This window comes from Hyaena hyaena, unplaced genomic scaffold (assembly GCF_003009895.1).
Source record: "Hyaena hyaena isolate Hyena2069 unplaced genomic scaffold, ASM300989v1 scaffold_287, whole genome shotgun sequence".
Classification (NCBI taxonomy): domain Eukaryota; kingdom Metazoa; phylum Chordata; class Mammalia; order Carnivora; family Hyaenidae; genus Hyaena; species Hyaena hyaena.
The window spans coordinates 415,638-442,101 of record NW_024080919.1 but is presented as its reverse complement, the minus strand read 5'-3'; the positions used below and the strand labels follow the sequence as shown (position 1 = coordinate 442,101).

Genomic DNA, 26,464 nt, shown 5'->3' with positions numbered 1-26,464 from the left:
CAGTCTTTAGAGAGGAAATGGAGAAGGATGGGTTACTAGAGGCAGCAATGGGCTGAACATCACGAGACGGTTCCAGTCAGAACTATACTACTTACGACAGACATGTCACTGCTCTGGCAACACTTGTCTTGAGATTAAGGACCCTAAGCCTGATTCTCATGTGATATGTGACAGTGTGGTGCTATCAGTTTGTGGGGTTGTCTCACAGTAGCTAGTTACGGGTTACAAAATTAATGAAGAAAAAACTGGTTTAGTTGTGATAAATAACTCTTAGTTTATTCTAATATATTCTTGTAATGGGGGACAGAAAAGGAAAGTTAGAGTGGGTATGCTTGGAATTAACCACAGGAGGTGTGGTGTCCCCATCAGTTGGGTGTGTGGTAGCGGGGAATTTGAAAACAAATTCTAAATGTAACTACATAATTATTTTTCCTTAACATCTTTAGATTCTGTTTCTAAGGATGTGAGAATAAATTTAGTAATAAAATGTGTGTTTCTTGATTTCCAGTTTTGTTCTGAGAGGTTGTCTCCAAGAATGGATTGCAATTTCAAACTTGGTTTGCAAGTAAATTGTTTAATTCCCAGAACCACCTTTTTCTTAGATATAAAAAACTTCCCTCCCTGCCTAAGGTCTTCCAGCAGCCTTCCAAATCTGCCTCTCCTCCTGTATTTCAGATCTTGGTGAACAGTACCAGACTGCCAAAACCAGAAATCATTTACTCTATCCAACAGCTTGCAAACAGCTGTTGATGCCATTATCTACCCTAATGACTACTGTTATACTGAACCTGTCCTGAGTGGACTCCGGGCTCTTCTTTCACCTAGATCCACAGAAGTCCTAAATTAATTTTACTAAAATACACACCTTACCATGCAATTCCCATGCTCGAAACTTTGCAGTGGTTCACCACAGACTAGGGGCCTTTCTGAACGACTAGTGGCAGGCTGGATAATGGCCTCCAAAGATTGCCGGGTCCTACTCCATGGGATCTATGAATGTTACCTTATATGGAAAAGGGTCTTTGCAGGTGTGATCAAGATCTTGAAATGGGGAGATTATCTTGGATTATCCAGGTAGGTCCTACATAAACATTCTATAAAAGGGAAATTTGATTATAGATAGAAGAGAAGGCTATGGACAGAAGCAAAGGGAAGCTGAGTCAGAGAGGGAAAATGCTATGCCACTGGCTTTGGAGGTGGAGGAAGACAGCGCAAGGTAAGGGGAGCAGGTACCTACTAGAAGCTGAAAGGCAAGGGATTGGATTCTCCTCTAGAGCTTCCTGAGGGACTGTGGTCTTGCCACACCTCCAGCCTGGTGAAATCCATTTTGGACTTCTTGCCTCCATAATTTTAAGAAAATGAATTTGTGTTATTTTACACCATCAAGGTTTGGTTATTGGTAGAATGGTAATGGGGTATATGGGGGGAGGAGCCACGTGTCTGTAGCGTCCCCACGCTGACCCCAGTCAAAATGTCTCTTTCTTCTCTCCTCTGTTAATGTGACACTCACGCCTCTATTTATGAGCTTTCACTCAGCCCCAAATCATAGCAGGCTGTTTACATGCCAGTTGCCCTCACTGGATGCTGGTTCCCCAAAACAAGAATGGAAAATTTGCCCGGCATTGTGCTTTGCTCATAGCAGGGGCTCAAAAACTGTTTGTGGAGTGAATCAATCTGTCCTATAACAAGATGCCTACTAGTCTAGCACATCAAAATTCCATTTGTGCTTTATATTTTAAGGTCAGTTTTATTATAATTTAAGGTTACAATAAAAATTAAGAGATTATACCAGAGCCTGAACAACAATGTTGTTCTCTACTTTTCTGGACCACCCTTAAAATATGTAGAAATATGAACCTGAGAGTAAGAATTGTACCTGGGAATGAGAATAAATAAAAAGAAAAGGGAGTCCATAGGTTTGCATCATATTACTACTTTGTCTTTGACTGTTGCCCATGTAACTTCTGAATCTAGGGGAGGTGAATGAGATGAGTTAGTGCTGTTTTCTTGTTGTGGAACTTGCTGGAAGGCTACTCTGGAATCTCTCCTTCACAAGTACAAAGGCTACAATGACATGCTACAACCTTATTCTAAATAGGTGCCAGTATAAGAAACAGATACTGAGTTCTAATGAAATATGTCACATAAAAATATTTTTGCTGATTTACACCTTATATCTCTTTACATAATATAACTAATTCTGTAAAATGTTTGAATCACTGTAAAACTCGAGTTTCTCCTCTTGAATCTGTTTCACAATCATCATCTTTTAGTAGAACATCGAGAGAAATGATGGGGAACCAGAGGAGTAGAGGGCAGTGCATTTGGTAGTTACTAGATTAGATAATATGTGACTAAGCGGGAACTCTATTTTGACATTTCCTACCCTCTACCCCATTTGGTAGAGGTGGTGAGTGAGGGCAGTGAGGAGTGGTGGTGGAAGACTGTAATTTCCCTGTAAGCTTATAAGCTGTCTCTTTTGGTACCACCCTCTCATGTTTTACTAATTATAACTAAGCTAAATAAAAAAGCTAAATAATAGGAAAGGAGAAGAAGTGCTTTGAATGGTGGCAGGTGCATTCTGGAGCTTGCTTTTAGTTAACATTTTTAGTTTTTTTAAGAAAAGAATGCTGACTTACTTTTACTGCTTTTAATTTTTTTGAAAGGCCAATGGATGCACATGGTTATGTCATGTAAATTGCTCTCTCCATCTGTCTACTCATCTATTTCTTTTCCTCAGAAGCAATCACTTTTACTACCTTCTTGTATTATTCCAGGGTCAGTCTATGCATTCATAAACAAAAAGCCAGTTTTATTATCTTTTATACACAAATAATATCCTTTACATACATTAACCTTAAAAGCTTTCTTGTTTAACTGTGTAAGTGTGTGTGTTTGCAATCCTGGAGATTTTTCCATAACTGCACATAAAATAGCTATCTAATTTTGGCTATTTCTGTCTATTGCACTGTATTGTTGCAGCCTAATTTACTAGTCCTTTGTTGATGGGCATTTGGGAGGCTTCTAATCTCTTATTACAGCGAGAGCTGCAACAAATATCCTTGCACATATGTTATTTTCCACACATGTGAGTATGGCAAGAGGATAAATTCCTAAAAGGAGAATTACTTAGTCAAAAAGTGTGTATTTTTAATTTTGGTAGACATTGCCAAGTGTCATTGCACAGAAGTTGTACTCATTCACACGCTCAACAGGAATATATAATATTGCCTGTTACCCATAACCTTCACATTTTTATTCTTTCTGTCTTTTAAAAATATCAGTGGGTCCAAGTTAGATGGTCAGAAAATATATTTTTATTTAAAGTGTCATTTAAACATACAGAAAAATGCATTTGAAGAAGAAAATTACAAACTGTTTCTTCAATTTGAAGACACATTGCAAAGTAGCATCCAAACAGAGTACCTGCAAATATTAGGTGCTCAATATAGTTATTGAATGACTCCTATGGCTATATGGAGTTTTGCTAAATTCTCAGGGATGCAATAGGGTGGCCTAACTTAAAGTCTCATACTGGCAACGAGATCATACCTTGATCATAATTTTTGAAATTATGGAATTGAACTTTATTTTTTAAAATGTAAGTCCAAGTTAGTTAACATATAGTGTAATAATGATTTCAGGAATAGAATTTAGTGATTCATCACTTACATATAATACCCAGTGCTCATCCCAACAAGTGTCCTTAATGCCCATCACCCATTTAGCCCATCGCCCCTCCCACCACCATGCCAGCAATCCTCAGTTTGTTCTCTGTATTGAAGAGTCTCTTATGGTTTGTCTCCCTCTCTGTGTTCATACTGTTTTTGCTTCCCTTCCCTTATGTTCATCTGTTTTGTTTCTTAAATTCCATATATGAGTGAAATTAGATGATATGTGTCTTTCTCTGAATGACTTATTTTGGTTAGCATAATACACACCAGTTCCAGCCACGTTGTTGCAAATTAACCTCAATGATTTTAATGTTTTTGTTTTTTTTTTAATTTCTAGGAGAGAGAGAGAGACAGCGTGAGCAGGGGAGGGTCAGAGAGAGAAGGAGTCACAGACTGAAACAGGCTCCAGGCTCCGAGCTGGCAGTCAGCACAGAGCCCGACGCGGGGCTCGAACCCACGAACCGCGAGATCATGACCTGAGCGAAAGTCGGACGCTTAACCGACTAAGCCACCCAGGCGCCCCAACCTCAATGATTTTAAACCTTGTAAGGACAGAATCTGTTGGATCTTTCTCTGCTTCCCAGGTGCCCAGCACAGAGTGTAAAACAGAATGCATGCATGTTGCTTTCTAATGCCCCATTAGAATACACTGTCCCAGTTTTACTTTTACCATTGCTTAGGTATCATATTAAGCATTTGGGAGATAGTTTTATACATAAAATGTTATCTTCTTTTAATCCTGTTTTTGATTACTAGGAGGTTCCCCATTTTATCACGTTGGTTTATTTTCATGAATTATGACTTTTTCAAAATTTTAACTTCTAGAGTCTGGGAATTTTTCTTCACATTTTATGTGGACTCTTAAAACTTATTTTTATTACTAAATGTTAAAAAGAAAAAAAAAGAAAAAAAAGGGGGCGCCTGGGTGGCTCAGTTGGTTAGGCGTCCCAACTTCGGCTCAGGTCATGGTCTCACCGTTCATGTGTTCGAGCCCGCATTGGGTTCTGTGCTGACAGCTTAGACCCTGGAGCCTGCTTCAGATTCTGTGTCTCCCTCTCTCTCTGACCCTCCCCAGCTCATGCTCTGTCTCTGTCTAAAAAAAAATAAATAAATAAATGTTAAAAAATTATTTTTATTATGTAATGTTTAAGTGTTTATATCAAAATACTAATAAAATCTTTCTGCTATATTAACTGCAAAATTTTTCTTGCATGGTTGCTTGCCTTTACTTTGGTTTCTTTTAAAAAACACTTAGTTCCAAGTATGATAAAAATGAGGCCTTTTTGGTTTGATCCCCATGTTAGGAATATGTATTAAGATTTAGCATCAAGTTTATAATATGTGAGTTTTTGCTCCATGACTGCAACTAAGTTTTATAAGTAAATATTGGGTTCAGTCTCACATGCTCAGCTGGTGACAATGTGGGAAGCTAGTGGGGACTGTGGTCGGGTAGAGCAAGTAAGTACTGTCTGAAGGTGTTCTAATTCAAAAGGTAAAAAAACCATTCTGTCTGTTAAACATAATATATTCTGAAGGCTGTTTTGTAACCCTTGATCTGAAATTTTTGGGTCTGAAACTTATGAAAGAACTATAAAATGCTAGATAGCTTCGCTTTATTATGAAGTAATCTGTTACTTTATTTATTTACTTTTTAATTCTTTTTGAATTTTTTTTTTTTTTTTTTTTTTTGAGAGAGAGTGAGAGCGAGAGCGAGCATGAGCCAGGGAGAGGCAGAGAGACAGAGGGAAACCCAAAATCAGAATCAGGCTCCAGGGTCTGAGCTGTCAGCATAGAACCTGACACAGGGTTCGGACTCACAAATTGTGAGATCATGACCTGAGCTGAAGTCGACACTTAACCAACTGAGCCACCTAAGTTCCCGTTACTTTAAAATTAAAAGATAAGCATTAAAAAGGAATAAAACAAATATCATGAAACCTAGTTATTATAAATGCCATCTATTTAACATAATTTGTGGTAACTATTTTTTCTAATGAGTGGAATTTTCTTGATTCTGGGTTTATTTTTATTATTTTTTATTTTGAAATAGCCAATATGGTTATGAGCAAGATTTGTGTGGTCAGCTTCTGTTCTTTCATAAAACTTCAGATAAAAATCATTTTAGCTGCAACAAAAAAAATTGAAGATTTAAAAAAAGGTAAATGTTAATTTAAAAACAGCATATACTAATTTAGTTTGCTCTATGATTATGGTCTAATGGAAGTTTCCTAAGTTTTCTTTTCTCCTAACTCAGAAAAGTATATGTCAGAGTTTTGGAATATTTCTTTAGCCAGGAATTTTATCCACTTACATATGTTTACCAACTTGTATAAAGCAAAAAAGAATGTTTGTAACTATAGTGAGCAATACAGTTTTGCTCATATTATCTGATGTTTGCCAAAAGAAGAATAAAAGATGTATGAATTTAAAAAAACTTAGTTCCTTATACAATAAAGTTATATTTACATTTAGAATTTGATATGGTTTATGCAATGGTTGTCTAAAGATGTAGATAAGAATATTCGTAGGTCAGAATTTTATATTTTGAAAGCAATGCTTTCAAATGGGAAAGTGCAATTTGAATACAAATATCTACCCTCAACAATCCGTTTGATACAGAGTAGCCAAAATAGTTATCTTAACAAGTTAGTTAGATCATGTCACCTCTCAACTCAAATTCTCTAGTGGTTTCTCATCTCATTCAGAGCAAACTCCAAAGTTCTTAATCCTGGACCTGTAACAGCTTGCCTCTGACCACTTCTCTGACTTCTTCTTTTTCCTCTCTTTCCTCACTCTTCATTCCTCACTCAGCTCCAGACAAATAGCCTTTCTTGCTCTTCCTTAGACACATCAAAGATGCTTCTAATTTGGAGCCTTTACTCAATTGTTCCCTTTACCAGCTTTTCCCCCAAACCTCCTTTGCTCTCAAGTCTTGTATTGTCAGATTGGTCTTCCCTATACCACCTAAAACTACCTCACCCACGCCTGCCCCTGGCACTATTACTTGCTTAGTACTATATATTTTTCCATAGCATGTCTAACAACCTGATTTGTGTTGTTGAGTGCAATATTCCCAATAACCAGCTCAGCAAAATAGTAACTGAATAAATGAATGAATGGATATAGTCATGCATCTGATAACTTTTGAGATAACTATATAAAATGTGTTTGGCATTTTTTTCTTACACTGTAGAAGTTTTTCTTACACCTTAAAAATTGTGCCATCATTAGTATCAGTTATTGCTACAGTTTGAATTTTTGTGTCCTCTCCAATTCATATGTTGAAATTCTAATGCTCAATGTGACGGTATTAGGAGGTAGGGCCTTTGGGAGGTAATTAGATCACAAGGTTAGGGCCCTCACAAACAGGATTGGTGACTTTAGAAAAGAGATCCCAGAGAACTCCCTAACACCTACCACTATGCAAGAACACAGTGAGAAGGTGTTATCTATGAACCAGGAAGCCTTCAGTAGACACTGGCGCCATGATCCCGGACATCCCAGCCTTTGGAACTGCCAGAAATGAATGTTTGTTTTTACAGGATACCCAGTCTTTGGTGTTTTGTGTTATAGCAGCCCAAACAGACTAAGACAGTTATTTCCCAGGCACCTAATAGCGTCTCCTGGAGTGCTAGGGTGCAGCATTTCACTAGGATTGTTTGTGGTTTGGGAAATGCTGTTCTGGAAGACAGTATAAAGGCAAGGTGACTACCCATGAGTCTCCTGTCATCACTGAGCATAAAAGAGCTTTTCAAACAATTACAAAAAGTGGCAGATAAAAAGAGTATCATTGTTTTTTCTAATTCTGCACGTATGAATAGCATTTAGAAGAGATTGTTTAAAAACTTTTTTTTTAAAAAAAGAAGATTGTTTTAATAACAAAAGTTACTTCAAAAGGAGTCTGGATTAAAAATAAGTATATGGATTGGAAAGGAATTGAGAATCTGATAACATGGAAAATATTTAATAACATTAGTGACCCCTAAGGAACATAATGCAATAAAGCTTATGAGATGTTAAAAACAAGTAGTAATGAGGACTCAAAAATTCAAAGCAGTTAGATATAAATGAAATCTATGAAAAAAAATAACATGACTTGCCAAATGCAAATGATACAGCTGGAGGAAAATTAGAGAGATGTAGTTTGTTTTTGGTGAGCTCAGAAATTAAATAATGCTGAAAAGCAAGCAGCATAGTAGAAAAAGAATTAGCAGATAAAAGCTTTAAAAACCTGTCTTGTATGCGTGCCCAAGGCAAGACTGGAGGCCTCCTAACTATTGAGCCGCGTGGGAGGGTTACCTGGTGAGCAGATGCAATAAACTTACTGGACTTAAAAAATCAGTGCAAACGAAAAAAATCAGTATCTCAGTGTCCCAGGAGCTGAGGGATTGATTCTGCCACCTCCATCATACCTCACTTTAAAAATGTCATTTTTAGGGGCACCTGGGTGGTTTAGTCGGTTAAGCGTCCGACTTTCGCTCAGGTCATGATCTCACGGTTTGTGGGTTTGAGCCCCGCGTCGGGCTCTGTGCTGACTGCCAGCTCAGAGCCTGGAGCCTGTTTCAGAGTCTGTGACTCCCTCTCTCTCTGACCCTCCCCTGCTCACGCTGTCTCTGTCTCTCTCTCCTAGAAATAAATAAAACATTTAAAAAAATTAAAAACAAATAAAAATGTCATTTTTATATGCTACTTAAGTGACTTTCAACAAAATAAATTATTTGTAAATGGCTTTTACTTTTTGTTTGTAACATCATTTTTAAAAGTTCAACAAAGATATTTATTTATTTATGATGTTGGAATAGATGTTACAAATAAACTGAGGTATTGTCCCTCACATACAGATTCTTACATATTTATCCACAAGAATGACTGGAAATAAAACAAAAATATATCATTTTGTGTACATACACTCTATTGGTACTACACATTATTTAATCTGTGGTTACAAAAGCTCATGGGTGTGTCTTGCATAAGAAGTGAGAAGGGTAAAATAGGGAGGTGGAGTTTTGCAGATAATATTTGGATTAGAGAAAAAAAAGGATGTATGGGTAAATTCACAAGTGATAAAATAACTCTTTTAAATGGCGTATCAACTGGAACATATATATTTAAATAGCAAGAGAAGAAGATAAGAGCTTTTTGTGTTTTCTTTAAGCCTTAGAAGGATTTTCGGTTTAGCCTTTTGATTCTCTATCCTATAAAGAAGGAAGTTTGCAAAAATATGTTTAAGGTTGATTAGTTAAAGGGACATGGAAAAGAATTTACAGTACATTCTTTATACAAGTAATACTAAGGAAATAGAAATAATAAGCTGTTAATATGTCTATTAGACATATTATTTTAGAAACCAAAATAGTATGAGTGGTAAATGACTATGACAAGGTGGGGTAGTACCGAAAATGAAAACAAAGAACAAGAAAAATTGTATTGAATGTCAGAAAAAGCTTATGAAATAATAAGAATTTTTGGCCAAGGTAAACCATGAGAGACTCTTGAATGCTGACAAAAACTGAGGACTGATGGATGTGGGGGTGGGGAGGGGGGATGGGCATGGAGGAGGGCACTTGTGGGGATGAGCACTGGGTGTTATGTGGAAACTAATTTGACAATAAACTATTTGTAAAAAAAAAAAAATAAATAAAATAATAATCCTTAAAAAAAAAAAAAAAGAATTTTTGGCCACGGTAATAGATGTGGACTAGAAAATGAAATGTTATGAGAGATTATGCTGGCCAGGGTTTCATGAAAGGGCACAGAATCCACTTCAGCTAGTTTAAACAAAGGGGATTTAAAAAAAGATATAAGGTGTTAAATGGTTTTCAGAACCATAGGAAAGAAACTCTAGTTTGAACCACCTTGGATGTCTTCAAGAGGTATGATGCAGGTTACCAGGAGGGCTCCTCCCTTTTCAAAGAGGAGGAAGCAGTATATTCAGGGAAGAGTCAGGACGGGGAAGCTGCTTCGGATACACCACAGACCTGCACGATGGTGTAAGACAGCAGGAACAACAGAAGCCACAACAAAATGACTTATATCTTACTTTCCACATTCTAAGTCTCACATGAGGGCACCTAAAGGGTAGAACCTAAATCATACTCAGATCCCTAGCTGTAAGTAGGTCTAGGAAATGCAGTCTTTATCTTTTTTGGCCTCAATAGTGCAAGAAGTCTATAGAAAGAGATTGGAATGGATGGAGAGTACCTATCCATGACACTCACTAAAGATTTCATTAGAAGAGAAACTTAGAAAACATCTAAAGTAACAACAGAGAGCTGGATCAAGATAGTGGAGCAGAAAAATCCCAAGTTCACCTTCTCCCACAGAAACCTGAAAAACTACAGTACATATAGAACAACCCCTTTCTGAGAATGACCCGAGGACTTGCAGAGCATATTTTATATAACTAAGGGTATAAAGAAAAAGCAACATTGAGGTGGGCAGGAGGGGTGGAGAGGCTGTCTAGTTGGGACCCACAACTCTGATCCAATGGTCTGCAAATGGGAGGGATATCACAAGTAAAGATGACACATGAAACATGGGTGGGGGGGGGGGTGGAATCTGAGCCCCATATTAGTCTCCCAGACTGGAGGGCCTGTATTAGGAAAATGAGCCCCTATAGTGTCTAGCTTTGAAAACCAGTGAGCCCTATTTCTAGGAGAGCCAAGACAGTAAGAAATTAAGATTCTGCTCTAAAATGTCATATGCACAATCTCACTCCAAGGCTCAGCCCAAGGGTAGCAGTTTGGAAAGCTTATGGGTTATACATAAAGGAGATTCACTGACTGTGTCCAGGAAGGGCAGTGATATGTTGGGACTTTCTTCAGGGATGGAAGTGCTAGTGGGTGCCATTTTCCCCCCCACTCCCTTCTACTGAGCTGTCCTGGTGTTGCTAGGCACCATTTCTGATACTCTCCATCTGGCACCACTCATCCCACCCCAGTTTTCCACTGCAGACTCACCCTGCCCAACCTGCCTGGTCAGTGCTCCCCTAAGAGGCCCCCTGCCCTGCCACACCCAGTAGGCAGCCTTAGCCAGTACTGGTACCTCTCCCAGGAAGCCCCCAGCATGATGGGCCGGCTCCCACACACTGAAGTACCTGCAAAAGTTCTGATCATATCTCACAGTTACATAGTCAGAGGCCTGCCCCACCAACAAATTCACCTGCAGCTGTGGGGCCCTACCTAGCCTTATAGGCAGCTGCACCAGGAGCCAATCACACACACTAGTGCACCTACAGCCATTGGGATTAGACCTCACAGACAGCCACACTGGGGACAGCCCCACACACCAGCAAGTTTATAGCAACTGCAACCCAGCAACAGGGAAGGCATGCAGCCTACAGGGGGAATACCCTTGAAGTGCCTGGCTTAAGTGACCAGGGGGGTTGCACAGCTGGACTCTATAGGACACCTTCTACCTAAAGCCACTCCTTCATGAATGGGAGATGTCACTTATCAACCTAAAACATAAAAACAGAGTCTGGCAAAATGATGAGACAGAAGAATGTGTTCCAAACAAAAGAACAAGACAAAACCGCAAGAAAAAGACTAACCAATATGGAGGGAAACAATCTACCGGATAAAGAGTTCAAGTAATTTTAAAATTTTTTTTTAACGTTTTATTTATTTCTAGGAGAGAGAGAGAGAGAGACAGCGTGAGCAGGGGAGGGTCAGAGAGAGAGGGAGTCACAGACTCTGAAACAGGCTCCAGGCTCTGAGCTGGCTGTCAGCACAGAGCCCGACGCGGGGCTCGAACCCACGAACCGCGAGATCATGACCCAAGTGAAAGTCGGACGCTTAACCGACTAAGTCACCCAGGCGCCCCTAGAGTTCAAAGTAATTTTTATAAAGATGCCCACCAAACTCAGAAGAACGGATAGATACGGTGAAAAATTCAACAAAGAGATAGAAGACATAAAAAAAGAACAAATCAGAACTGAAGAAAACAGTAACTGAAATGAAAAATATGTAAAAAAGAATCAACAGTAGATTGGATGATATAAAATGGGTCAGCAATTTGGAGGATAGGGTAGTGGAAGTCACCCAATTGGAAGAGCAAAAAGATAAAAAGAATTTAAAAAATGATAGTTTAAGATACATATGGGACAACAACAGGTATAATAACATTTGTAATATAAGGGTCTCAGAAGGAGAGAGAGAGAAAGAGGGATAGAAAATCCATTTGAAGAAATAAGAGCTGAAAATTTCCCTAACATGGCAGAGAAAATAGACATACAAGTCTAGGAAATACAGAGAATCCCAAATAAAATGAACCCAAAGAGAGCCACACCAAGACATATTAATATCAAAATGTGAAACATCAAAGATAAGGTATCATAAAAGCTGCAAGTGAAAAACAACAAGTTATATACAAGGAAAACCCCACAAGACTATAAGTTGATTTTCAGGAGAAACTTTGCAGACCAGAAGTGAGTGACACAATATAGTCAAAGTGCTGAAATGAAAAAAATTTACAAGTGAGAATACTCTACCCAACAAAATTATCACTCAGAATTGCAGGAGAGAGTTTGCCGAACAAGCAAAAACTACAGGAGTTGATCACCATTAAAACTGGCCTTACAATCAATGTTACAGGGACTTCTTTAAATGTGGGGGTAAAAGCCATAGCTAGAAATAAGAAAATTAATAAAGAAAAGCTTTCACTAGAAAATGCAAACATAGTAAAGGTAGTAAGTAGATCAATCATTTATAAAGCTAGTATGAAGGTTAAAATACAGACTCAGTTATATCTACAATAATTAGTTAAGAGATACCCCAAAATATGTAAAATATTATATCATATACACAAAATATGGAAGAGGGAGTAAAGAATTTAGTGCTTTTAGAATATGTTTGAATTTAGGTGACCATCAGCTTAAAATAGACTGCTATAGACTGAGGATATAATATATGAATCTCACGGTAATCAAAGGCCAAAAACCTGACAGACACACAAAAAATAAACATAAAGGAATCCAAAGATCAATACTAATGAAAATCATCAAATCACAAGGGAAGAGAAGAAAATAAGAAAAGAACAGAGAAGAACTACAAAAACTACCAGAAACCAAGCAACAACATGAGAATAAATATGTATGTGCCAATAATTACTTTAAATGCAAATGGACTAAATACTCCAACCAAAAGACATATAGTGACTGCATGGATTAAAAAACAAGTCCCATTTCTGTGCTGCCTACAAGAGTCTCACTTCAGGCCTAAAAAACATACAGACTGAAAGTGAAAGAATGGAAAAAGATATCCCATGCAAAAGGAAGTGAAAATCTGGGGTAGCAATATTTATATCAGACAAAACAGACTTTACAACAAAGGTTGTAATGCCAAAGAAGGGCATTACATAATGATAAAAGGATTAATTCAACAAGAGAAGATAATACTTGTAAATATCTACGTACTCAACATAGAACAACAAAATACATAAAGTAAGTACTAACAGAAACAGAGGGAGAGAATGACAATAAGACATAATGGCAGCAAACTTTAGTACCATACTTATGTCAGTGGATAGATCATTCAGACAGAAAATCAATAAGGAAAATTGGCTTTAAATGACACATTAGATCAGATGGATATAAGGAAACACATACACATACACAGAGAACATTCCATTCCAAAACAGTTGGAGAATGAGAATGGAGTTGAGAATACACATTATTCTCAAGTTCACATAGAACACTCACCAGGATAGTTCACATTAGTTCACAAAATAGGTCTCAATGAATTTAAGAAGACTGAATTCATATCAAGCATCATTTCTGATCCCAACAGTATCAAAGTAAAAATCATTTACAAAAGTAATACTGGAAAATAACACAACATGATACTAAATAACCCATGGGTTAATCAAAGAATCACAGAGGAAAAAAAAAATACCTGGAGACAAATAAAAATAGAAACACAATGTTCCAAAATATATGGGACAAACAAAAGCAATTCTTTTTTGTTAAATTATTGTTTTTAACTATTTTATTTTTGAGAAGTGTAAGTGGGGGAGGGGCAGAAAGAGATGGACAGAGGATCTGAAGTGGGCTCTGAGCCGACAACAGGGATTTGAACTCACAAACCACAAGATCATGGTTGAACTCAGTGTGGGGTTTGAACTCACAAAGATCATGACCTTAGGTGTAGTTGAATGCTCAACTGACTGAACCACCCACGGTGCTCCACAAAAGCAATTCTAAGCGGGAAACTTATAGTGACACAGGTCTACTCCAAGAAACAAGAATAATCTCAAATAAACAATCTAAAGTTACATCTACAGAACCAAAAAAAAAGAAACAAACCTCAAAGTTAACAGAATGGAAGTAAATGAAACCAAGACTGAAACTGAAAAAAAAGAAAAAACTCAATGAAACTAAGAGCTAGTTTATTGAAAAGATAAACAAAATTAATAAAACTTTAGCCTGACTCATAAAAAAAAGAGGGCCCAAATAAGTAAAATTGGAAATGAAGGAGAAGTCATAATGAATATCACAGAAATACAAATAACCCTAAGAGGCTACTAGAATAATTATACACCAACAAATGGGACAATATAGAAGAAATGGATAAAAATCTTACAATTTCTAAAAATACACAGTGTTCCAGGACTGAAGCAGGAAGAAATAGAAAATCTGAACAAACTGATTACTAGTCATGAAATTGAGTCAGTCATCAAAACCTTCCAAACACACAAAAGTCCAGGACCAGACTGCTACTACCAGATGAATTCTACCTAATTTTAAAGAAAAGTTAACATTTATTCTCAAACTATTCCAAAAAATTGAAACTATACAAACTTATTCTATGAGGTCAATATTATCTTGATATCGAAATCAGACAAATACATGACAATAAAAGAAAATTTTAGGCCAATATCCCTGATGAACATAGATGTAAAAATTCTCAACAGAATATTAGCAAACCAGACCCCACAATATATTAAAAGGAACATACACTATGTTTAAGTGGGATTTATTACAGGGATGCAAAGATGGTTCAATATCCACAAATCAATCAACATGCTATACCACATGAACAAAATGAAGAATAAAAATCATGGTTATCTTGGGGTGCCTTGATGGATCCATTGGTTAGGCATCCCACTCTTGATTTCAGCTTAGGTCATGAACTCACAGTTCATGAGTTTGAGCCCTGTGTTGGGCTCTGTGCTGGCAGTGTGGAGTCTGCTTGGGATTTTCTCTTTCTCTCTCTCGCCCTCTCTGCCTCTCCCCTACTTACTGTCTCTCTCAAAATAAATAAATAAACTTTACTAAAAGAAATCATAGTTGTCTCAATAGATGCAGAAAACCCATTTCATAATATTAAACATTCATTTACGGTTAAAAACTCACAACAAAGTGGGTGTAGCGGCAACATACCTCAACAAAATAAAATCCATACATGACAAATCCAGAGATAACAGTACATTTAATGGTGGAAAGCTGAAAGTGTTGACCCTAAGATCAGGAACAAGACAGTGATGCCCAATTTTAGCACTTTTATTTCAACTGTGGCTAGTTGAAATTCTAGCCACAGCAATCTGACAAGAAAAAAGAATGAAAATCATCCAAATTGGAAAAGAAGAAGTAAAACAGTCACTATATTTGCAGATTCCATAATACTATATTTAGAAAACCCTAGAATCTCCTTTACAAATGATTAGAACAAACGAATTCAGTACAGATGCAGGATAAAAAAAATCAACATACATAAATATAGTATTTCTATAAATTAATAATGAATAATCAGAGAAATTAAGAAAATGATCCCATTTACAACTGCATCTAAAAAAAAACTAAGAAAAAAACTAATCAATGAAATAAAAGACCTATACTCTGAAAACTATAAAGACACCAGTGAAAAATATTGAAAATAACACAAATAAATCCATGATCATGGATTAGAAGAATTAACATCGGTAAAATGTCCATTCCTTCCGAGGCAATGTAGAGATTCAATACAATTCCTATTGAAATTCCAATGACTTTTTTTTTTTTTTGCAGAACTAGAAGAAATAACTTTAAAATTTGTATGGAACCATAAAAGACCCTGGGTAGCCAAAGGAATCTTGAGAAAAAAGAACAAAGCTGAAAAATTTTAAACTATGCTACAAAGGTACAATAATCAAAACAGTGTGGTAGTGGCACAAAAAATAGATACATAGATCAGCAGAACAGAAAAGAGAGTTCAGAAAAAAACCCATGCTTATATGAACAATTAATCTTTGACAGAGGACGCCAAAATGTACAATGTGGGAAAGCCAGTTTCTCCAATACATACGGTTGGCGACATGTTGGAGACATGTTGTTGGACAACTATATGCAAAAGAATGAGCCGCTTTCTTCACATATAAACATTAACTCAAAATGGGTTAAAGAGGGCAGCATTGGTGGGATAGCGGTGAGCATAGCTAACGACTTAAATGTAAGACTGGAAACCGTAAGACTCCTAAAAGAAAACATAGACAGTAAGGTCTTTGACTTCAGTCTCAGCAATATGTTTTTGATTTGTCTCTGTAGACAAGGCAAATAACAAAAGTAACAAAAGCAAAAATAAGCAAATGGGATGATAGCAAGATAAAATTCCTTTGCATAGTGAAGGAAACCATAAACAAAATGAAAAGGTAACCTACTGAATAGGAGAAAATATTGGTAGATACACCTGTTAAAAGGTTAATATCTAAAATATAAAAAGAACTGATATAACTCAACACCAGAAAAATTCTGATTAAAAAAATGGGCAGAGGACCTGAGTAGACATTTCTCCAAAGAAGGCATACAGATGGCCAAAAGGCACATGAAAAGTGACTCAACATCATTAATCATGAGGGAAATACAAATCAAAACCAAAATATGATATCACCTCACATCAGTCAGACTGCATAGTGTCAAAAAGACAGGAAATAATAAGTGTTGGCCTGAATGCAGAGAAAACAAATGGGACCCTTATGCTCTCTGGTAGGAACACAAATTGGTTATAGTCCCTATGGAAAACAGTATGAGAGTCCTCAAAAGATTAAAAACAGAATTACCATACTTATCCAGTAATTCTGATTTTGGCAATTTATCGAAAGAAAATAAAAAGACTAATTTGAAAAGATATATGCACCACTATGTTCACTGCAGCATTATTTACAATAGGCAAGGTACATAAGTAACCTAAATGTCCACTGACAGATGAATGGATAAAGAGGTGGTATGTATATACGTATAAATAATAGACTATTACTCGGCCATAAACAAGAATGAAATCTTGCCACTTGTAAAACATGGATGGAGCTAGAGAGTATTATGCTTAGTGAAGTAAGTTAGGGGAAGACAAACACTGTGTGATTTCACTTTCATTAGGAATATAGAAAACAAAGCAAATGAACAAACAAAACAAAGTAGAAATAGACTCATGGATACAGAGAAAAACCTGGTGGTTGGTAGAGGGGAGGGGAGTGAGTGTTGGGGGAAATGGATAAAATAGGTGAAGGGGATTAAGAGGTGCCAACTTCCGGATATAAATTAAGTCACGAGATCTAGACCTACTAATGTAGGCCATATAGTCAATAATGCTGTAACAACTCTGTATGGTGACCGATGGTAGCCAGACTTACGGTGATCACTTTGTAATGTATATCAATGTTGAATCACCATGTTGTACACATGAAACTACTATAATATTCCACGTCAGCTACACTCCCCAAAAATGTAAGTTCACCAAAGTGATGACATTTGAGAGGAAAAATAAAAACAAAACAAAACAAAACCCCAACAAAACCAGAAAATTCAATAAGAAACAGTTCTTCCCACATTTTAGCATTCATTGTCAGCCCTCCCTAAATATCAAAAGAACTATTACAGAAAGATTTGAATAAGAACATTCGGGAAAAGAGGTAGCAATACCTTGAAGCTGTATACTTTACTCTGAAACTGTGATAGGACTGCTCCTGTGGTACGACTGCTTGTAGGAGTCGGCAAATTAGAAAGCAAGTTGTCTGGCAGCGTAGTTGGTTCTATATGAGCAGATACAGGGAGGGTTGTCGCAGAGAATCAGAGTAAGGATAGAAGGTCTTAAAACTATCATTAAGAATCGAGGCGTAAACTATTTCTAACTGTGTTAATGTCTAAAATGATCGTTGGGTTTTCTGGCAATATGACAGAATTGTGACAAACACTGTGATAAAAGCTCCCGCTATCAACCCCTCTGAATGTTCAACAAATCAATTTAAATACACATCAGAGTTCTCAAACACGTTCCCCCGGGAACACACATGAAGAGGGGTTGGGATAGCTGGCACAAAAGCTGCAGCCACTCTTGGGGTGTCTGCTGGCGGAGAGTCTTGTTTCATTTGATGGCTACGTGTCGTAGAGGCAAGGGATCAGGATTTGGATTCGTAGTGTGTAGGGAAGGGGAATAAGGGCCCGGCTACGCCTGGGCCTCAAAAGGTAATACTTTCAATGAAAGCTGCAAAAAATCTGCCTCCACGGGAAGATACCAAGTTCCATCTGGAGGAGAATTTCTTCCTGGAGAATTCATAATCATATACTCGATATCATAAGCAAATTCAAACTACCTGCATGGTATGAAGTGGCCCAACATCAAAAACAACACCTGGAAACCTTCCTCTCCTCTCTTACCAAACATTCCCAATTTCCCTGTTATCTACATTTCATAATTTTGGTTAAAATTTTATTAATTTCATTTCATTACTAAATTGATAATTTTATTAATATTTTGATACCTAAACTATTCCTTTGCAACCTCACATTGTTTAACTTTTTAACAAAGTGAAATGACCATTCCTGGCAAGCTGATCCCTAAAAGGTCAGGTATAATGGCTTAAAACAGGGTCAGTCAGACTTGGCTTCTCACCGTGGCTCAACTTGTATATAACCTGAAGTAAGTTTCCTAATTTCTTAGAATTTTAGTTTCTCCATCAGTTAAATAGGGATAATAATAGCATCTACCAATGAAAGAATAATCTTGAGCACTTAGCACATGCTTGTCTCATAGTGAATCCTTAATAAATGTTAGGCAAAACAGATATAAATAATAACAATTATATAAAAAATACATTTAAAAAAACACGAGTGAGCAAACCCCATATGATCAAAATTTCTAAATCTCTAGGTTTCTATACCCTTTACTTTCTTTATAAGAAACACAACTAAGCATAATAACTTATATTAGTAGATTCACTAATTCTGAGCCAATCTTGCATTATTGGAATAGATCTCACCTTGGTCTTTTAATTTTTTTTAATTTTTAGAGAGAAAGAGCACGTGTGTGTGTGAGCAGGGAAGGGGCAGAGGGAGAGAGTGAGAATCTCAAGCAGGCTCCACACAGAGCCCTAATGCAGGGCTCAATCCCACAACCCTGGTATCATTACCTAAGACAAAATCAAGAGTTGGACACTCAATCAACTGAGCCACCCAGGCACCCCAGCAGTCACTTTTCATGCCCCTCTCTCCCTAGCCCCTGGCAACCACTAATCCACTCTCTGAATCTATGGATTTGCCTATTCTGGACATTTCATATAAACAGAATCTATGATATTATTTGTTGATTGGATTACTTCATTTAGCATAATGTTTTCAAGTTTTACCCATGTAGCATGTTTCAGTACTTATTTTTTTATGGCCAAATAATATTGCATTATATGGATATACTTATCTATTCATTGGGTGATAGACATTTGAGCTGTTTCTACTTTTTGACTATTATAAATAGTGCTGCTATAAACATTTGTATACATGTCATTGTATGGATGAATGTTTTCATTTCTCTTAGATACATATGTAGAGGTGGAATTGCTAGATCATGTGGTAACTCTGTATTTAAATTTTGAGTGATATTAAAACGTTTTCCAAAGTGGCCACATCATTTCACATGTCCACCAGCAAGTATGAGAGTTCTAATTTTTCCACAGCCTTACCAACACTTGTTATTGTCCAACTTTTTATTATAGCCATTGTAGTTGGTGTGACATGGTAACCTGAAAGTGCATTTGATGTTGAACATCTTTTTATGTGCTTATTCCTATTTGTATATCTTCTTTAATGAAATGTCTGTTAAATCACCTGTGCATTTAAAACTGAGCTGTCTTTTTTCATTTTTGAGTTGTAAGAGTTATTTTAACATTCTAAATAAGAGCCTATTATTAGATATGTCATTTGCAAGTACATTCTCCCATTCTGTAAGTTGTCCTAATAGCAATTTATGTTTAGGCAACACTTGAATTACTCAGGGAAAAAGCTTAAGTATGGATATCATCCAAAGTCTTTACCTTTCTTTCTTCTGGATTTATTCCAATTTGGAAGCAGTGCTCATGGCATTCTCTAAAAGAGTGCATAGAGGAAGGAGAAAAACCCCACAGTGCCTAGCAGAGAGTATGTGCTCAATTAACTTTGGCAAATGAATGAATAAAATATATATATTTATTCTTGGTTCCCACTACTACTCTGACTTAATGAATCCCTCTGCGGGATCCACTTTTAGAGCAATAATATGCATTTCATGGCCTGAACGCCCTCTGGGGGAGCTATGAAGTATTGAAAAGATATACCTGTTTCCATGTGTATGCTCTATATTGAATGCACTGAAGTGTAACACTGTAATATGGGAGTCTACAGATTCTTCATGGTAAAAAGCATTTTCATGTCCTACTCTTTGAGACTCACTGAGAAAGAAACAGCTGTTTTTGTCAGTTCAATGTTGACTCTATAGTGTTTTCAATGGCCCTGGGCATTCTTAGGTCATTTATACTGTGACTGTTTATTTGGAGCTTCACTTAGGGACTTCACTTACTTCTAGACGCTTGACCTAAGAGTGGTTCTCTCAGTGAGGTTCACTGTCCCCTGGACCAAGCAAATAGCTGTGGAGAGATGGTTCTGATGCTGTGAGGAAGGTCACATCTACCCCCCTGTCACATCAGTTGGATCCCCTTGGGACACCTTAGGGGAAGAGATGATCCCAGCCAGGCTGTCTGCATTCCCACATCACTTACAACAATCTACCAATGTCATTGTGCAACTTACTTTTGACATAATCCCCTTGTACATCTGGAGTGCTGACTCATAGGAAGAATCACAATGATTCAAAAATGGGAACAATAAAAGGAATTCTAGTTAGGACTACGGATAAAACTAAGAAATCAATGAAGGCATATGTATGAAGGAAACAAGCTGCGTAAAGGAAAAAGAACAATGGAAAGTAAGACATTTGTAACTGGATATAAACAAGAGTCTAACTTTACACAGGCAGAGCCGGCCAGCCTGCTAGTGTTACTGAGCTTAGTTACTCATCCGGTGCACTCACTCGGCTGGGATGACTGTGGGCATCACTTGTATGACATCATATGTATGCCAACTAAAGAAATGGGACACCCTTGGGGCGCCTGGATGGCTCACTTCGTTAAACATCCGACTCTTGACTTCAGCTTATGGGGGGCTTTGGGCTGACAAGACAGGGCCTGCTTGGGATTCTCTTTCTCTCTCTCTCTCTCTGTCCCTCTCCCACTCATGCTCTCTCTCAAAATAAATAAACTTTAAAAAAAAGAAATAGGACACAGTTATGAGCATGCAAAATGGTCACATCAGAGAGGGGGAGACGTTTTTTTAAAAATTAGTGGTCTTAGGGAGTTAATGTAAAAGAGCTTTTTGTCTCAGTCCAGATAGAAGAAATTTTTTTAAAAATCAAGACAGCCATCGATAATAATATTTGATAGTATTTACATGATGCTTTTTCTTCCCTCATAAGTGGTAACACATTTAAGCTTACCTTATGGCTCATCAGGGCAAAATCCTCCTGAAGGAAAGAATTACTTTAACAAACAATGGACCTGAGGCTCAGAGATCAATGGACTGTTCTGCAGTTTTGGTGGAGAAGAGACAGGCCATTGATGTTTAGATCCCGGTTTGGGACTAGGACTGAATTAGGTATTAAACATATGTAAATTCCTGGGGCTCCTGGGTGGCTTAGTCGGTTAAGCGTCCGACTTTCGCTTAGGTCATGATCTCACTGTTTGTGGGTTCGAGCCCCGCGTCGGGCTCTGTGCTGACTGCCAGCCCAGAGCCTGGAGCCTATTTCAGAGTCTGTTTCTCCCTCTCTCTCTGACCCTCCCCTGCTCACGCTGTCTCTCTCTCTCTCTCTCCTAGAAATAAATAAAAATATTAAAAAGAACATATGTAAATTCCTTTACTTCCTATGAGACTGCTATGAGGTGGGTGTTGTTACAAATGGATGGGTAAAAAAATCACCCAAATCACTGAGTATCAATGGTAGTATCAAACCCTGTCATATTCTAGAGCCATATTCTTGTCAATTTTAATTGATTAAGGGAGGTTGCCTGGAAAGGACGTATGGAAGGAGTCTAAGCCCACGTCCAGCTGCTCTGTCTCATGCGAGTCGGAGGGGAGAAGCAGCATCTAATGCAGAACCCAAGGGATCACAGAGTGAGTGATTTGGGGACAGGCCTCACTTCCCAGGGACTAACAGAAGACTTCGTTACACAATGCTCTGTGTTAGGCTGCATGCTCAACTTGGGGCTCGAACTTATAACCCTGAGATCAAGAGTCACATGTTCTACTGACTAAGCCAGGCCGGTGCCCCTACAACTGCCTTTTGATAATACTTTTCCTTCCCTCCCCTCATAGTGAGGGAAACCCAGAGTGTGTCACACCCCAAAATACTCCTCTTTGACATACAAATTGTTTTGCGCTGAAGGCAGTTAAGCAGGAAAAGTTGTCTCTGCCTCCCCCTTTCTGTCCAAAGAGAGGATATGAATTCTTTCATTGGAGACAGACTCTTCTCATCCCAGAGACAGCACCACAGCAATGTGCCAACGAGCCCTACTTCATTAGCTGCTTCCTATACATTTACCTTCGCAAGCCAACGCCGTCCTTTGTGCTGTCATCTCTACAAATTCATTAAAGATGCTGTATAGGCCAGAGTTCTAAGTTGCCACTTCGAGTTACTTTTCACGAGGTTTTTCCCAGGTGACACATGCTACCCACGTTAATAAACTGTTTTTCTCTTGCTAATCTGCCTTTTGTTTAAGAGCTTCAGCTGAAAACCCAAGGTAGGTAGAGGTAAAGTTTTGCCTCCTCTATACTAGCTATGGCTAATTATCTCCCTCCTCTCCCCCTCTCTAGTACCTACCTGCTTCTTTATTTTGCAAGAATTTCCTTCCTTAAAATGACATCCTCTCTTTTCTTGAAACATATTAGTGAAGCATGGAATATAGCAGAAATATATCTGGCATGCAAGTGATCAACCGATGTAGGATATCTCGGATAGGTAGATTCTAGACAAGGATTTGGTAGTTTTGATTGTCATAGACAGATGAAGGCAGGATCAGAGTAACTCTCATTTTCTCAATGAAAGGATGAAAACATTTAACCAGATTTATATTACAAAACACAGTTCCTGTTTTAGTTTCTGACTGTTAAATATTCCTCAGTTTTCTGCTGTGTTTAAATTTTAAATTTTTAGGATTGGGTTGAGAGATTTAAATTTTTGATATCTGCAAAAATATCACTTTCATTTTCTTTTGTAAAGTATAGCTACCATGTATATATATCTCTGTTTTTCTCTATTAGATTCTCACATACAGAAAACCATTAGTCTTACACTGGAATCCTGATGGGCTCAACATTTTTGAGAGAGAAAGCTGTAGAAGCCTCTGGATCTGAATCCCAGTTAGTTTCCAACTTACCGCACCATTTCACTTTCCAGTTACGATTGGCGTCAGCTCCACGGCAGTGAAACCTTGAGTTCCTTGACCTTGTTTTTCTCCAAAATCGATCCTAGATGCAATTAGGAAAATAGGTGCAGAAAAGAATACTTAAAAGATTATCCACATACAGTTAGCAGCTGTGAATGAATCGCAGCACTGCAGGGAGAGCTCCTGGGGAACAGACAAATCCAGGGAGAAGAAAGAATAGAATTAGCAATAGAGACCCGGGTTCACGCTCCAATTTCTGTCACACACTTGTTATCTCTTAGCTTCTCTTGGCCTATTTCTTCACAGGCAAAACTGAATAAGCTGGACTAGTCTAGTGATTTTTCACAATTTCTCTGAAAGGAGAAATCTTTACTTACATGAAATCTTATGCAAGGACAAACATAAACAGAAGGTTGCTATGATGGGAGAGGGAGTAAAGTAGTTCTGGAATCATTAGGCTGTCTGCCTACCAAGCTTCCTTCCTCTTCTATAACTGTTTTCTTTTCTTTTAAAAAAATTTTTTAATGTGTGTTTTTTTGTGTTTTTTTTTTCTGAGAGTGGGAGAGAGACAGCATGAGCTGGGGAGGGTCACAGAGAGAGGGAGACACAGAATCCAAAAGAGGCTCCAGGCTCTGAGCTGGCTGTCAGCACACAGCCCGACATGGGGCTCGAATCCACAAACCCTGAGATCATGACCTGAGCCGAAATCGGACACTTAACCGTCTGAGCCATCCAGGTGCCCCTTCTATGACTGTTTTCTATTTATTCCATTTCTCTTTTCAAATGCATAGGCAAAGCGACTTACACTGGTCCAGCTAAAGTGGTATCCATCAACGTTAAATACAGGCATGATATAGAAATACAGATGATTCAACATTTTCCTCATGATTGGGTCACTCCTATATGTTAGAAGAGCCTAAAAGACAAAGGTGAGATTTTTCTTACAAACTGATCCCAAATACAGATTTAGAAAAAATATATCAAAATCCTTCCATGGGAAACACTATACAGTTCTAATATGAACTACACTCTGTAACATCATATACTATTTTTTACTTAAAATATTATTTTTAAAGGTTTTTGTTTAAATTCAGTTAGTTAACATATAGTGTAATATTAGTTTCAGGTATACAATATAGTGATTCAACACTTAAAAAATTTTTTTTATATATTTTTGAGAGACAGCATGAGTTGGGGAGGAACAGAGAATGGGAGACATAGAATCTGAAACAGGCTCTAGGCTCTGAGCTGTCAGCACAGAGCCCATGAACCATGAGATCGTGACCTAAGCCGAAGTCTTAGGTCCCTATGGAATGGGATTTCAAAACAATTCTTTTTGGTGCCTATTTGTCCATGTATAGAGTATCTTATAAAAACATAGGAAATTTGAAAATGGCTGCCTCTGGGGAGGGGACTCATGGGAAAGAGAATTACCTTTAATATTATATCTATTTGGATTGTTTGAATTTTTACCATATTAAAAACAAAATTAAAAGAATTCTTAAATTATATATATACTGCCTTAGAAAATGTACCACTTAAAATTTCAGTCTTCTTTTACATACAGTTAAGATTTCTGAACCCATCATGAACAGCATCTACATTTATTTAAGAATGCTGTTCATAGAGAATCCAATATATTAGAAACTATCACTATGTTAGAAATAATGAAAATATAGGGATACGCTTAAGAATATAAGAGGTAAATACAATTTTATTCAACATAATTTAAATATTTAGGGGTTTAACACAAGTTGACAAATGTAAACACAATTCTGTCTTCTCCTTTAAAGCTCAATTATAACTTTTTGGCCACATAGCTTTGGTAGAACTTTCATATAAGCTTGAATTTCTATTAACTATCTTATGGCTCAAACCAGAAAATTCCTGGTATATAGTTGTTCATACCCTAGAATTTTTATTTCCTCTAATTACCAGAAATTCTCCAATACCTGGAGGAGGTCTACAGCTGGGGACGGCAGAGACAGAGCGATACGGTTAGTCTGTCCCTTCCACTAGGCTGGGCAGCTGTGGCTGTCTGTGCCACACCAGTGAGGAAGAGAGATGAACGGAGAGAGAACTGGGGCAACAAAGCAAGAAAGAAAGTGTAGGAAAGAGTCATGGTCATTTCTCTCCCTTCCTGCTTAGCACTGGGGACCGCAGCTCATTTTTCTCAGTCCAAACATGGGAAGTCTCACATTTTCCAAGCATGGGTCATGTTAGCACCTCAGCACCAGACTATGCTAGAGATCTGAATGGCAAATTTCTCATCTTATCCTGCTTTCTCCTCGTCCACTGCAAGTGCCCATCATGCTTTTGTATTTAAAAGAATACTGTTAACTTCCTTCTTAGAAATTACAACATACTTTAAACAAACAAAAAAACAAAGAATATTACATCTATGTGACCACCAACTACATTTTGGCGTATTTATTTAATCTTTTATTTTTTTATTTTTATTTTCTTAAAGTTTCTGTGTTTTAAGAGGGAAACTGTGTGTGTGAGTTGGGAAGGGGCAGAGAGGGAGAGACTCCCAAGCACCCTCCATGCTGTCAGTGTGAGCCTTATGTAGGGCTCAATCCCATGAACTGTGAGATCAGGACCTGAGCCAAAATCAACAGTTGGATACTTAACTGACTGAGTTGCCCAGCCATTCTATTAAATCTTTTAAAAAGAAGTTGAGACTTTACAGATAAAAGTAAAGCTCCCTTGGGGCGCCTGGGTGGCTTAGTCGGTTAAGCGTCTGACTTTCGCTTAGGTCATGATCTCGCGGTTCGTGGGTTCGAGCCCCGCGTCGGGCTCTGTGCTGACTGCCAGCTCAGAGCCTGGAGCCTGTTTCAGTCTGTGACTCCCTCTCTCTCTGACCCTCCCCTGCTCACGCTGTCTCTCTCTCTCTCTCTCTCCTAGAAATAAATAAAACATTTAAAAAAAAAAAAAGTAAAGCTCCCTTTTTCTCACACTCTAATCCCATTTTCCTCTCCTCCACCAAAGTAATCACTATCCTTTTACATTATCATTCCCATGCATATATAAATATATAAATACATATATATATACACACACATATATATAATATA

General features: G+C 37.7%; 1 protein-coding gene across 1 annotated transcript in view; it reads right to left on the bottom strand.

Annotated features, from left to right (window-relative positions):
- The window catches only part of CPA6 (carboxypeptidase A6), a 346,125-nt gene that overhangs the window by 24,216 nt on the left and 295,445 nt on the right, over nucleotides 1-26,464 (bottom strand). Inside the window, exons 7-8 of the mRNA XM_039246989.1 lie at nucleotides 24,193-24,303; nucleotides 23,379-23,469 (exon numbers count right to left, since the gene is read on the bottom strand). Of these exons, the coding sequence (XP_039102920.1) occupies nucleotides 23,379-23,469; nucleotides 24,193-24,303 (202 nt within the window). The remainder of the gene's footprint in view (nucleotides 1-23,378; nucleotides 23,470-24,192; nucleotides 24,304-26,464) is intronic.